This window comes from Canis aureus, chromosome X (assembly GCF_053574225.1).
Source record: "Canis aureus isolate CA01 chromosome X, VMU_Caureus_v.1.0, whole genome shotgun sequence".
Lineage (NCBI taxonomy): Eukaryota > Metazoa > Chordata > Mammalia > Carnivora > Canidae > Canis > Canis aureus.
Window position 1 is genome coordinate 104,965,545 of NC_135649.1, and position 13,605 is coordinate 104,979,149.

Here is a 13,605-nt window from a genome sequence, read left to right on the forward strand (position 1 = left end):
GCTCTGTGTGCACGTCTTGAATCTAAAACACTGTGCTGGTAGGCAAAAATAAAGGGAAGTAGAAAATTGCCTCAGATGACCCAGACAAAGAGATGGAAAGTGAAAACTAAGTTAAGAGCAAAATAAGTACAAGGCCAGACAGGAATTTGTGTGCATAGCACAAGCCCTGTAGAAGTATTTAAAATGATCACTGAGTTTCCCAAACAGCCCAGGAAATGATAAACCAGCATGTGTTGGCTCATTTCTGGGGGAGAAGATTACTGAGTATTCAAGTTAGTTCAGTTCTGCACACATTTGTTAAGTCACCATCATGGCAGGCATGGAAAATCATGGCTGATTAAGACCGTGGTCACAGCCCCTGAGGGGCCCATGACACATTTTCAACATGAGCACAAATACAGAGAAAGTCCCAGACCACCAGACCACTGTGGAAGGTACAGAGGAAGGATATTTGTCTCATAGAGTTCAGAGGGATGGGAAGAGTCAGGGAAGGATTTCTGAGATGAACCCTAGAGTTGAGTCAGCCACGCTGCTACATGAAGGTGGAACTTCGGCAGCATTCCACTTTGGAGGGCCCAGCACAATCCGGGCTCGGAGGAGTGACTTTGTTTCCCGCACTGGAAACTGGAAGCAGATTGGGAGTGCTGCAGATAGGCAGATAGAGAGAGAGAGAGACATGCAGGGTTTTTCAGTGACAGCCTCTCTGAAACATTCAACACCTAGCAGTGCTTTTAGTAACTGTCAGATGAACATCCCCTCTTCCCACTGAGGGAAAATAATGTAGAAGTCTATACAGTGTACCACTGAGGAGCATATGTTCTCCTTGAGGAGACATAACATTCACTCCTGAAGAATGAAGCACAGGGTGCTTCATATAGAATATAGGATATAGGATTTATATAGGATTACATAATAGGATTATGTAGCAAGTGATGGTACAGAGAAGAAATACAATGGGACTTTAGAGGAGGGAGGGAGAGAGGGAGGGAGGCATGGGCTGAGAAGTCTAGCAAAGGCTTTTCTGAGGAGGTTAGGAATGCAGATGGCTCTTACTTGGTGGGATTGGTTCAGCAGATAGAAGAAGAGTCATCATTCAGATGAGGTCATAAGGCATGCTCAGGCATGGCACACAGGCTCACATGCTGCATCTCTATTTTTTTTTCTGGACATGCTGCATTTCTTTGTGTTTATCTATCACCGGTGACTATTTCCCACATATACTTGCGCTACAAGTTTCCTTCATTCTCCAGATTGATTCTGTTCTCGAGTTTGAGTCATGAATTCAGATGGCAAAGGACACGTTTTTTCCCCCAAGCCTCATGTATCTGGTTCCTGAGTTTCAGAGAACAAACAGCAAAGCTTCAAGATAACGGCAGATCTATCCAAACCTATTGTTTCTGTGTTTGGAAGGCAAGGAATCCCTGTGTTGGTATTTCTCCCCCTGTGCGTAGATTCAGATCTGTTGCTTTCAGGAATATGAAGATAATCTAACATTACTTTCTTGTCAGTAGGTCATCAGACCAGAAGTGTTTGGAAATTGGCTACTTGCCATGTGAATAATAAACCATGTGTATATATCATGTAAAAAGAATGTTGAAATAAACATATTAGCATAGAGCAAAGAACACATTATTTGAGAAGCATTTGATACTATATATACTAGCCATGTGTAAGATTTTTGGGGTTTGTTTCTTAATGGGCAATTTACAGAACTGTTTCCTGGTCTGATTCTATTGTAGACAGCTATGAATATCTACAAAATGCACCTCCTGGATTTTTTCCAAGACTTGGTGTTATTGGTTTTGCTGGCATTGTTGGACTTCTTTTGGCTAGAGGTAGGTGCAATTTTGTGGGTTTTTTAAAAAACAGCTCATAAGGGAAAGATAAGATGGATACTTGGTTCTTTTTATTTGCTGGCTGTCAGAATAATGAGTTGGTTCCTGAAATATGGACTTCTTAATATATAATTAATATGGTTGTTTTCTCTGGTATATCTGATTTTAAGCATATATAGAAGTTATAAAAATATGAAATGGAAGAAATTGTATACTCCTGGTTAAAAATAGAATATAGTTATCCTTTATAGGCACATTTACTTGATCAAATTACTATCCCTCTGGTACAAAAGAGTAAATTTTTGTTAACTAAAGTCTGTCACACCTGAGAAACTGTCTCTATTTGTTTCACTATTGACATCAGGCTATTAATCACAGTAAATAGAATAGTGATTTCATAGAAATTTTATTAATTTCTGGATGTGTCATAGCTTCAGTCATCAGTGAGGATATTAAATTTTTTAAACACTTAAAAGCTAACGAATGTCAACTGAAACATATTACTACACTATGCTGCTGGATTGTAAAATTTATAGGATAAAGGGTGACAAGGTACTTCACTATAATGACATAAATTTGTTATAAACTACTGAGTTTTCACTGGCGATAAAATTCAGGCTTTACAAAAATTCCTAAAATAGAGAATTGATGAACGCTGTGATCAGACTCTTATAAAAGATTAACTATCATGACTGCTTTGGTACCCATTCCTCCAGTTTTAAAAAGCTCTTCTGTGCATGCCTTAAGTGTTATCTCAGAATCTGGAGCCAGGCGGCACTGGTGCCACTCCCTCAACTTGTTACAATGACCTCCTGTCATAGTTTCTATGCCCCTCCTCCCAGCCTGTGCACAATATAGAAGAACTAAAGTTAGAGTTCATTTTTACTAATCAACTTGTGGAAGACTTGAACTAACTTTTCTCCCCTGCCCCATTATTCGAAACATTATTCGCCTCCTTCTTGTAAAGCTGTCCCAAAAAGCATTCCTATCTTATTTATATAGTGTTTGAAATTTATGAAGCTCTCAAGGCCAGGGAGTTGGAGTCTTGGCTACTGTTAGGGAGCCAGGAATGTGGAATCAAGTGAAATTAGCTTCCCCACCTTCCTCTCAGGGTTAGAGCATGGCCCTAAAGAGAGCTGCTTCTGCTGTGCGTGTGCACATACTTGCAGTGCGTTGCTGTGCTGTCTGGTGTTTATCCCCCTGCACATCCACTGGGGTGACCATCCTGAGAAAAACTGGGGACTATGCTTTCCCTGGCAGAACAGCAATATAAGGACACCCACTACAGTGGGTTCTATTCCTTTGTTTTTGCTTGCTGGTTTATTTGTTCCTCTCTCCTTTTCCTTTTCCACGGAGGACTCAGTAGCATTAAAATAATGTAAAACTCCAATAATTCTATTTCAAAAAAGTACACATGGGGACACCTGGTTCGCTGAGTTGGTTAAGCGTCCAACTCTTGGTTTTGGCTCAGGTCCTGATCTCATGGGTGGTGAGATCGAGCCCTGCATTAGGCTCTGAGTTCAGTGGGAATCTGTTTGGATATTCTCTCCCTCTGTCCATTCCCCTGCTCATGCTCTCTCTCTCTCTTGCTCTCTCTCTCAAATAAATAAATCTTTTTAATTTTTTTATTTTTAATTTTTTAGAGATTTTATTTATTTATTCATGAGAGACACACAGAGAAAGAGAGAGGTAGAGACACAGGCAGAGGGTGAAGCAGGCTCCACGCAGGAAGCCTGACGCGGGACTCGATCCCGGGTCTCCAGGATCACGCCTTGGCGTGAAGGTGGCGCTAAACTGCTGAGCTACCCGGGCTGCCCTAAATAACTCTTTTTTAAAAAAGTATGTATGTGCACACACATTCATGCACAAATATTCAACTATGGGTCTTTTCCTCGGGGTGCTGGGGTAAAAAGGTCTGAGATAAACAACATCAGGTTTGGTCACTGAATAAGATACTGAGTAAGAGGGATCCCTGGGTGGCTCGGTGCTTAAGCATCTGCCTTCGCCCAGGGCGTGATCCTGGAGTCCTGGGATCAAGTCCCATGTCGGGCTCCCTGCGTGAAGCCTGCTTCTCCCTCTGCCTGTGTCTCTGCCTCTCTCTCTCTCTCTCTCTCTCCGTGTCACTCATGAATAAATAAATAAAATCTTAAAAAAAAGATACTGAGTAAGATGAGCAGGATGGTAGGTATGTTTTTTGGGTGTCTGCAGTGGTTTACAGCCACCTCCAGGTGGATGGCCCCCCTATGCTGGCAGCAGCAGGATGGGCTCAGAAGATTCCTCCTGGCAGTTTCATTTCTTTTTTTTGTCTAACTTTTAAAAAATTTTATTTTTTAGTAAAAATGGTATGTATTTAAGATGTATGATGTGATATATATATATATATATAAGCTTCCCCAGCTCCCTCTCATGTATGTATATCCATATGCATAGTGAAATGATTACTCCAGTCAAGCTGCTTAACATATTTTCTATCATAGTTAACTTTTTTTGAGATGAAAGCACCTGTAATCTCTCTTAGTAAATCTCCAAGATTCAGTATTATTAACTGTAGTCATTTTGCTGTATATTACTCTCTAGACTTATTCATTGTACATAACTGCAATTTTGTACCCCATGACCAGCATCTCCTCATTTTCCCCACCACTCTGCTTCTAGTAGCCACACTTCTACTGTCTGCTTCTATGCATTTTGATTCTTTAAGATTCTAGATATCAGTGAGATAGTGCAGTTTTTGTTCTTTCTGTTTAAGGCTTATTTTACATAGTATGATGTCCTTTGTGTTCATCCATGTTGTTGCAAATGGTAGGGTCTCCTTTTTTAAAGCTGAATAATACTCCATTCATATAGGTACCACAATTTCTTTACCTACTCATCCATTGACACTTAGGTTGTTTCCGTGTCTTAGCTGTTGTGACTAATGCTGCAGTGAACATGGGAGCAGAGATATCTCTTTGAGATACTGATTTTGGGCAGCCCGGGTGGCTCAGCAGTTTAGCGCCGCCTTCAGCCCAGGGCGTGATCCTGGAGACCCGGGATCGAGTCCCACGTCAGGCTCCCTGCATGGAGCCTGCTTCTCCCTCTGCCTGTGCCTCTCTCTCTCTCTCTCTCTCTGTGTCTCTCATGAATGAATAAATAAAATCTTTTTTTAAAAAAAGAGATACTGATTTCATTTTCTTTGGGGGTATACCCAGAAGAGGGATTACTGGATCATATGATAGGGTTTCTTGAGCATAAATGCGAAGGTAATCCTCCTCATTTGATGAGAATGGCCATGACTGGTGGTGACAAGAGGCACCTCTCTAGTAGGAGGTGAGCGGGTGATCATTCAAAGAAAGTAGACTCAGCCAGGTCACTCAAGGGTGGCAGGTGGTTGTTGCCCACTGTTGTTGTCTTCTGGTGGCTCTTCCCCTCCCCACCTCCTTCCTGAATTTTTGGGGCCCCCAGCTCATTGTAGGAACCATTAGAAGCTGGAGGCCCAAGAGCTGCTGCTTATCAGTTTTCTGTAAATGACCCAGAAATGATTGGTTGTCAGGTGTGCTGCCCTTCACCTGGACCTCACTTGTATGAGCTGCTCAGGAACTTAAAGCTTCAAGGGTACAGGTGGGACCCCAGGGATAAGAGAGTGTTTTCTAGAGTAATTTTGTCCTTTCAATCAAGGCAGTAGGATTAAGAGAGAAATATTAATTTATGAAGAGTCTAGATTGATAATGTTTGTTTTGTCTCCTGTAACCCCAGTTCCATCTTTGGAGATATGTCTGTTTAAAGTTTAAAACCAATAAACAGCACTTAGATTATCCTGACTGCGTGTTAGTAACATACATTGCACTATCATCTGTGTCCCATGTGAAAAACCCTGTGCCTCTCAGCAGAGACTCTCTAGGTCCAAGTTCATTTCTAGAGGATTCTCCTGTTTCACCCTCTACCAGTTTTCTTCACCTCATTCTCAGGCTTCTCCAGTTCTCCATGCTGCTGCCTCTTCTGCCCATTCCCCTTTTCCCAGGGCTCTACATGTAGCTGGGGTACAGGGGTGTAAGAGCAGCTGTCGTTGGGAGTCTTAAATAGACCAGGTTTGGTCAGTAGTCACTGACAAAATCCAAAGGCGGGGAAGGGAGTGGTGTTGAAACAAGAAAGGAATTTATTTCAGTGAGGCCAGCACCTGGAAGACAGTGGACTTGCGTCTCAGAGATAGTCTCCAAAGTGCCGAAAATATTTCCAGGCTTATGTAAGGAAAATGTGGGACAAAGTTCAGTGGGCAAGTGCAGGTAGTCAGTGAAGGTCAAGCCCATAGTTGTCATAGGGTTAGTCACATGGAGTCTTGCTGGTTCAGGGCAGTCCCTATTGTTTGAGGGGGTAGTTTTGATTCCTATCAGGGGATGTTTTGCATGCAGGGTCTTTTGCCTGAGTTAAAAGATAAGCTGGAAAGGGAAATTTAATCTTTCAGAAAGTGCAGATTGATGGGTACCTAGTTGGCTCAATCTTTAGAGCATGTGACTCTGGATCTCAGAGCTGTAGTTCAAGCCCCACATTGGGTGTAGAGATTACTTAAAAATAAAATCTTTAAAAATTTTGCAAAGTGCAGACTGAGGTCAAAATGGAGGTAGTTGAAGCCCTCTTTCATACATCCTCTTGCTATCTGGATGGAGGCTCAATACTTCTGTGGTCTTGAGACAGGACTCTATACTCTCTTGGGTTTGATTCCCTTGGGTTCCATGTCATCTTCTCCTTGGTTTGCTCTGCCATGTTGTTGAACTACATGCTCAAGTCACTTTCAAAAAAAGCCCATGTCGGAAGGAAACTTTCAAATCCTTGCAAATCTGAAAATTACTTTCTACCTTCATATCAAGTTGGTTGGATATAGAATTTGTTTTCCATCCAAACTTTGAAGTCCATGTCTTCTAGCATCTGGCATTGCAGATGTGAGTGTCAGCAGCCAGTCTGGATGCTTGTTCCTTCTGAAGTGATTCATTCCTTTCCATCATCCCCCCAGAAGCTTTGAGGATCTTCTAATCTTCAGTGTTCTGGACTTCCAGGGTATTGTGACTAACACATTGACATCTCATTCCTGGATGAGCATCTTGGTGGCCTGCAGCCCTCAGCTGTAGGAAGATGATCTGTTTTGTATTTCCTGGACAATTTACTCTTATTCTTTTTCCTTCCTGAACTCCTGTTAATTAGCAATGGGCCTGTTTAAGCAATCCTAATATGTCTCTTTTATTTTCCTGATAATTTTGTTGTATTCCTTTTGATTTGTTTTACTTTTGTCATTTCCAAGTAGCTCTTTCTTGTTCTTTGATTGTTCCTTTTTCATAGAACATTTTTTTTTCTTCTAAGGTAGTAGCTTCTTGGATTTATTCAGTGATACTTAATAACAGGTATAGTTTTGTTTTTAAGTTCTTTTGTTTCCTGTAGGGTCATTTTTCCCCCTTTCTTGCTTGTCTTTATCTCCTCTTTTATGTTGTAGGCTTTCCTCAAATGACTAGTGATCCTTGGTTGTACAGTCATGTTTAAGAGCAAGGTGATTGAAATGCTAATAGGATCTTTTTGTGTACAGGTGGGGCTTACTGGCCAGCAGGTTCTACCTCAGGGTGAGCTGTAAAGAAACTGACTTTACATGGAAGGTGCCTACAGTCGGGGCTCTGTGCGAGGAAAGTTCTGTTCTTCAGTAGTAACATTCGCACCACACACACCAGCTGTTTTGGTTCTCAGCAGAAAATTGATCACATTTCTTTAGAGATACTCCCTTTTCTTTTTTTTTAAAGTAGACTCCATGCCCAGTGTGGAGCCCAGTGCAGGGCTTGAACTCACCCTGAGATTAACACCTGAGCTGAGCTCAAGAGTCTGATGCTTAACTGACTGAGCCCCCCAGGCGCCCCTCTTTAGAGACACTTGTCCACCTTTGTAAAATTCTGGCTGGATAGACTGCCTAGCCACAGGCAGTTTTGCACTAAGATAGCACAGAAGAAGGAGAAAATCACCTAGGCTCTGCACAGGACTTGAATTTGCATGTTGGTAGTCCTCCTGTTTCCCCGCCTCCACTCACCTTGATCTGTGGCTGCCCTCAGGTCTCCACAGCACCTGCTGTCTCTGGGCTGCCAGGGCCATTCTGCTCCCTCCTTCCCTGCAGCCCCTCATCTGGACCTAAAAGCCATGTGTCTTCTTGCTTCTGTCCGCTCTCCACTTTCTGTAAATTGGATGAGACTTCTTTCTCCCCATGGCCCCTCCACTCGTTTCCTCTTGGTCTTGGGTTTATTACCTGTATTTTATCCTTTTACTGTTATTTTTATGGGGTATTAGAAAGGAGAGGAGAGCAGTGCTTGGGTTGAGTACTTAAAGAGGAAGCCAGTTTACTCTAAAAGAACATAAACCTTAGAAACCAGCCGTGTGCTTCTTTTCAAAACATTCTTTGTTTTTGCTCCCTTACAAGTGTTGGTTCTCTTGAAAACATTGTGCTGATGAAAGAAGCCCGTCCCCAAGGACCACATATTATGTAACTACATTTATGTGAAATTTCCAGAGTAGGCAAATCTGTAGACACAGAAAGTACATTAGTGGTTCCCCAGGGATGCCAGAATGGGGGAGTAGGGAGGGTGACAGCTAATGGCTATGGCGTTTCTTTTTGGGGTGATGAAAATATTCTAAAATTGATTGTAGTGCTAGTTGCATATCTCTGTGAATACACCAAAAGCCATTGAGTATACACTTTAAATGGGTGAGTGATGTGAATCTATCTCACAAAAGCTGTGAAAGTGTGGTGGTTCTTTTTGGTGCATATGACATTATCAGGCATGTTCTCTGTTAATCTAGGTCCAAAGAAAATTAGTCTTTTTCAGTGTTAGGTGTCCAGGGCAAACTGTGATGTTAAGGGTAGTGAATTGTCTGATGGTATCTACAACCTTTTATTTAATAGGGTCAAAAATAAAGAAGCTGGTGTATCCACCTGGGTTCATGGGACTAGCTGCCTCTCTTTATTATCCACAACAAGCCATTGTATTTGTCCAGGTAAGTTAGACCCAGAAAGCTGGAGTGTCCCTTGTTCTTGCTTATGCATGTTTGGGTTTATGGCTTAATATATTTTATTTTGCAGCTTTTATAGCATGAGGCTAAAGTTTGTTTGCATATGTACTTAACCACCACAAATTTAAATGTCTTTCTCTGCCATGTGCCTCACTTCTGGCCTTCTCTCCAATCGTGTCAGTATTCAGAGAGTGCACACTAATTTGAATATTAGTCAAAGAAAATTAAGATACTTTTTTGGCACATTTACATAGAAGTCTCAAGTACATGAAGACTCAGACTCCAATGCTGATGGTTAGAACGGGTCATTTTCCATTTGGAATGTACCTAGTCCTCCTTGGAGTTGCAGGCGTAGGCCTGTGCCCTGGCCCTCTGCACCTTCTCCCTGGTCCTGGTCCCAGCCTCACTTTCCTTGCTGGGGCCTTCAAGGAGTATGGTCCTCTCTGCTGGGAATGCCCCTCTCAGGGCTCTCAGTTGGCTGCTCCTTTCTTTCCCCTCAGGCCTCAGATTGATGGCATCCTGTCAATTCAGAGAACAGAGTTGGCAGGCAAGATGGGTCAAGCAATGATTTAGTCTGCTCAAAGTTCTGTAACAAAATACCACAGACTTAGTGTCTTGAACATCAGAAATATATTTTCTCATTGTTCTGGAGGCTGGAAGTCCAAGATCAAGGTGTAAGTATGGTTGGTTTCTCCTAAGGCTTCTCTCCTTGGCTTGTAGGTGACCAACTTTCCACTATGTGTGGACATCCCTGGGGTCTCGTCCTCATCTTATGATGACACCAGTCATATTGGATTAGAGCCCTATTCTTATCACCTCATGTAACCTTAATTACTACTTTAAAGGCCCTATCTCCAAATACAGTCATACTATGAGTTAGGACTTCAACATGTGCATTTCCAGGGACACAATTCAGTGTGACCAACTGTTCGCAAAATCTGGTCCCTAGCCCAGCAACATCAGGATCACTTGGCTTGTTAGAAATGCACATTTCTCAGGCCCTAGCTCGGCCTGACTAACTCAGACATTCTGAGGATTAGGGATAGTGATCTGTGTCTTGGCCAGCCCTCCAGGGGATTCAGATGTCCTTGATGTTTGAGAACCACTGACATAGACTAGACTTCCTTAGGGCAGTGGTGTCTGGACTTAGTGCAACTCTAGACACAGAGTGCCATGGAAAATTGGCAAGGACAAGGCAAGCTCTAGGTTTTGAAGTCCTAGACAGCATATGGAGACATGGACCCAGTCACTGGAGGTACTCTGTCACGCGGAGGCTTGGTCCCAGGAGGAGCAGCAGCAGTGCCGTCACTGGAGTTGGGCCCTCGGGGCTCTGAGCCAGACTGATCCAATGCTGAGCTCCCTGGAGCGCTTAGGACAGGATTGAGTCTGGATTCCTAGATTGCACTGCCATTGTATGTGGGAGGCCAATGGCTCCAGCTGTGAGAAATTGGTGGCTTTGGTTAGCAAATGCCAGTAAGATCTTTATAGCATGGGCTTGACATTGTTTATAACAGTCCTGGAGGCAGACAGTTAATATCCCTCTGCCTGCTTCAGCCCCAGCTCAGGAACAGTGAATCACGTCTGCCTGCCCTGGATCATAAACATAATCATACATCATCTCAGTGTGTTGTGGTTTAAACAGTAAATGGGTAGGGTGTGGAGAGTGGGCTTAGCTGCTGGTTGAGAAGCATATGTGGCTGCCCCCTGAGTAGAGAGGTCTTTTTTATTTATATTCCACAGCATATGTTGCAAAAGATCTTTTGTATTCACAGCCAAGATAGTAGGACGCAACTATGAGTTGTATTCTAATTTATTTTTAAAGTCAGTGGGAAGGAATTTTGTCTTTTATTTTGTATTCAGAGTAAGCCAGAACACAACAATTAACTTTATTTTCACTAGATATAAAACATTAGTGATCTGTTTGGGATGATGAGAAAGTTCTGGAAATGGATAGTGGTGATGGTTTCAAAACACTGTGAATGTATTTAATGCCACTGAATTGTACACCTCAAAATGGATGAAATGGTAAATTGTATGTATATTTTGCTACAGTAAAACAAAAGAGACACCAGTGATTAAAAGAGATTTTCTGTTACTGTTTTAGTGTCATTTAGTTCCTATTTCACAGTTTTAATTTTTTTTAAGGAATACCCTGACCTTGGACCAGCCACTTAATTGCTCACATTGTTTTTTGTTCAGTCATGTTTGGAGAGAAGTATTGTAAAAAAACCTGACAAATGTTGTTTTCCACTCAAATTTAAAGCACCAAGAGTAGTGTCATATATGTGGTAAATGCTTGCTATGTCTCCCAGTGAGTCTGAGAATCATATATTTTAAGAACAGAACAACTGGAAGAATATAAATTGTAAGAAACCAGTGTCTTGCAATGACCACTGGATTTACTAGCACCATGACCTTAGTTAGATTAGTCACTTAGCCTCTGAATATTTCCTTATAATTTTATGTACTTACTGCACAGAGTTGTTATTTAGAATAGAGATAATTCATGTGAAAGTGCTTTGTAAACTAAAATGCCATACATAGATGAATTATTACAAAAATGAGAGAGAATAATAACTGCTTTCAGAAATGTGAAGTGGAAACTCCATAGTTTGTCATATGTAGGACCAATGAATGCAAATTACTTGAAGCATTTTTTTAAGTAGGCTCCATGCCCAACATGGGCCTGAACTCAATGACCCTGAGATCAAGAGTTGAATGCTCTACCAACTGAGCCAGCCAGGTGCCCCACTAGAAGCATTTTTTTTCTTTTTTTTCTTGGAAAAAAGGGTCTTGGAATCCAGCCCTGCATCAGGCTCCCTGCTTAGTGGGGAGTCTGCCTCTCCCTCTCCTGCTCCCCCTGCTTGTGCTCTCTCTGTCAAATAAATGAATAAAATTATCAAAAAAAAAAAAAAAAGCTCAGTACTTAAAAAAATTTTCCAACAGTTAAAGTTAGCTAGCAAAAGGTAGACCAGTGGTTTTAATTTTTATTTTTTTTAAATATTTTATTTGTTTATTCATGACAGAGAGAGGCAGAGACACAGGCAGAGGGAGAAGCAGGCTCCCTGCCAGGAGCCCCACGCGGGACTTGATCCTGGGTCCCCAGGATCACTCCCTGGGCTGCAAGTGGCGCTAAACTGCTGAGCCACCTGGGCCGCCCCTAATTTTTAAATTTTTTTTAATGTGAGTATAGTTGCCACACAGTATTACATTAGTTTCAGGCGTACAGCATAGTGATTTGAAAAGTCTTTTTTTTTTTTTTGACAAGTCTTTACATTATTCCATGCTCACCACAAGGGTAGCTACCATCCATCACTGTGCAGTGCTATTACAATATCATACTAAGTAGTGAGCTCCTTGGCTCCGAAGTATTCTCTGACCTGGGGGCCTACCTCTCAGGATATTGTAGAAAGAATCTTCGGTCAAGAGGCAAAAATCCCTGTAGAAACTTGAATATTTTATGTTTTGGGGGACCTGGGAAAACTAACATCTTCATTAGGTTCACGTATTTTTTACCCAGGCCCTTGAAATGAATGATTGATTTTCAGCTGGGCAAATGTGCCTTGGTTGGCTCTGACGTGCTAGATGTGATAGGCGGAAGCCTTCTTTCTATGTCTCTTTTTCAGGAGTTTCACATATCACCAGTTGACTTCCTACTTTTTTTTTCCTTATACACCTATAATTTATGGCAGATTATTTTGCACAGTAACTACATGACCAAACTGTGTTTTCTTCTTATGCTGCGATTCTCATTATCTTTTTATTTGCTTACGTTGCACAGCCTGAATGTGTATGTCCCAGGGCTTCTGGGGTCATCATGCTTAAATACAGTTGTTTTGGAAACAGGAAAAAGGAAAGTGGAATATTCTCATTCATACCAGTCATGTATGGAATAGCAATGGATCTTTTATATTTTGTTTCAAGGTCAGTGGGGAGAAATTATATGACTGGGGTTTACGAGGATACATAGTCGTAGAAGATTTGTGGAAGGAGAACATTCAAAAGGTGAGAAAGATCTTTTTCATTATCTTCCTTTTGGTTTGAATATATGGTTTCTCTAGGATTTTGTAAGATTCTTGATAATCCCATTGCCTGAACTTGCTTTTTTTGTTTTTCATTACACCTCTAGTTCAGATTCTCTGTTGGTGGCCTTTATTGGAGGAGCAATAGAACCTCTGTGCTTTTGGTTATTATCAGCAGGGCTGAATAAGTGGTGACCATGAAAGGCATTCCACTGTAGTCTTAGGTCATAATTTTCTCTCTATTGTATTTATAATGTGTTCAAAGTGTAGCATATTATCTGAAAGTTTTATCAAAATTGGATTCATAGGGAACGTACTGTGTTCCCAGGCAAGAAAACTAACCAAGTCTCCTCCTCTTGCTATTTCACTTATTACTGCCTTCCTCCTTTCCTTTAGCAGGACCGTATCTCTTCATCCCCTAGCCTTCTTGGCCCATTTAAGGGCATGTGTCGTGGTGTGTTGGGAATCAGCCACCAGCTACAGACCATATTCTCTATGCTGACTGGTGGATGAGCAGCAGAGGGAGAACGTTGTATAATTGTAAGAAGGTGTCATCTTTCATCTCTTCTTGCAGCCCATAGCTAATTGAATGTTGCCCCTGTTTGCTGGAACATTCTTTCCTCTGATAAGAATGAATATAGAACAAGGCAACATGTCTCCTCCAAGCCCTTGGAGGCACTGTTCAATAAGGAAGAATTAGGGTTTTTACATTTAACATACCTTCTGCATTATAG

At 41.7% G+C, this 13,605-nt stretch overlaps 1 protein-coding gene across 17 annotated transcripts in view; it reads left to right on the top strand.

Annotated features, from left to right (window-relative positions):
• APOO (apolipoprotein O) overlaps positions 1-13,605 on the top strand; it is a 62,199-nt gene that overhangs the window by 25,653 nt on the left and 22,941 nt on the right. For 6 of the 17 annotated variants that reach the window (XM_077887874.1, XM_077887875.1, XM_077887876.1 and 3 more), the window contains 3 exons: positions 1,740-1,835; positions 8,743-8,834; positions 12,774-12,854. In XM_077887874.1, the coding sequence (XP_077744000.1) occupies positions 1,740-1,835; positions 8,743-8,834; positions 12,774-12,854 (269 nt within the window). Of the gene's footprint in view, positions 1-1,739; positions 1,836-8,742; positions 8,835-9,349; positions 9,524-12,773; positions 12,855-13,605 lie in introns of all 17 variants that reach the window. The other 11 variants (XM_077887883.1, XM_077887882.1, XM_077887884.1 and 8 more) reach the window with 6 other exon arrangements.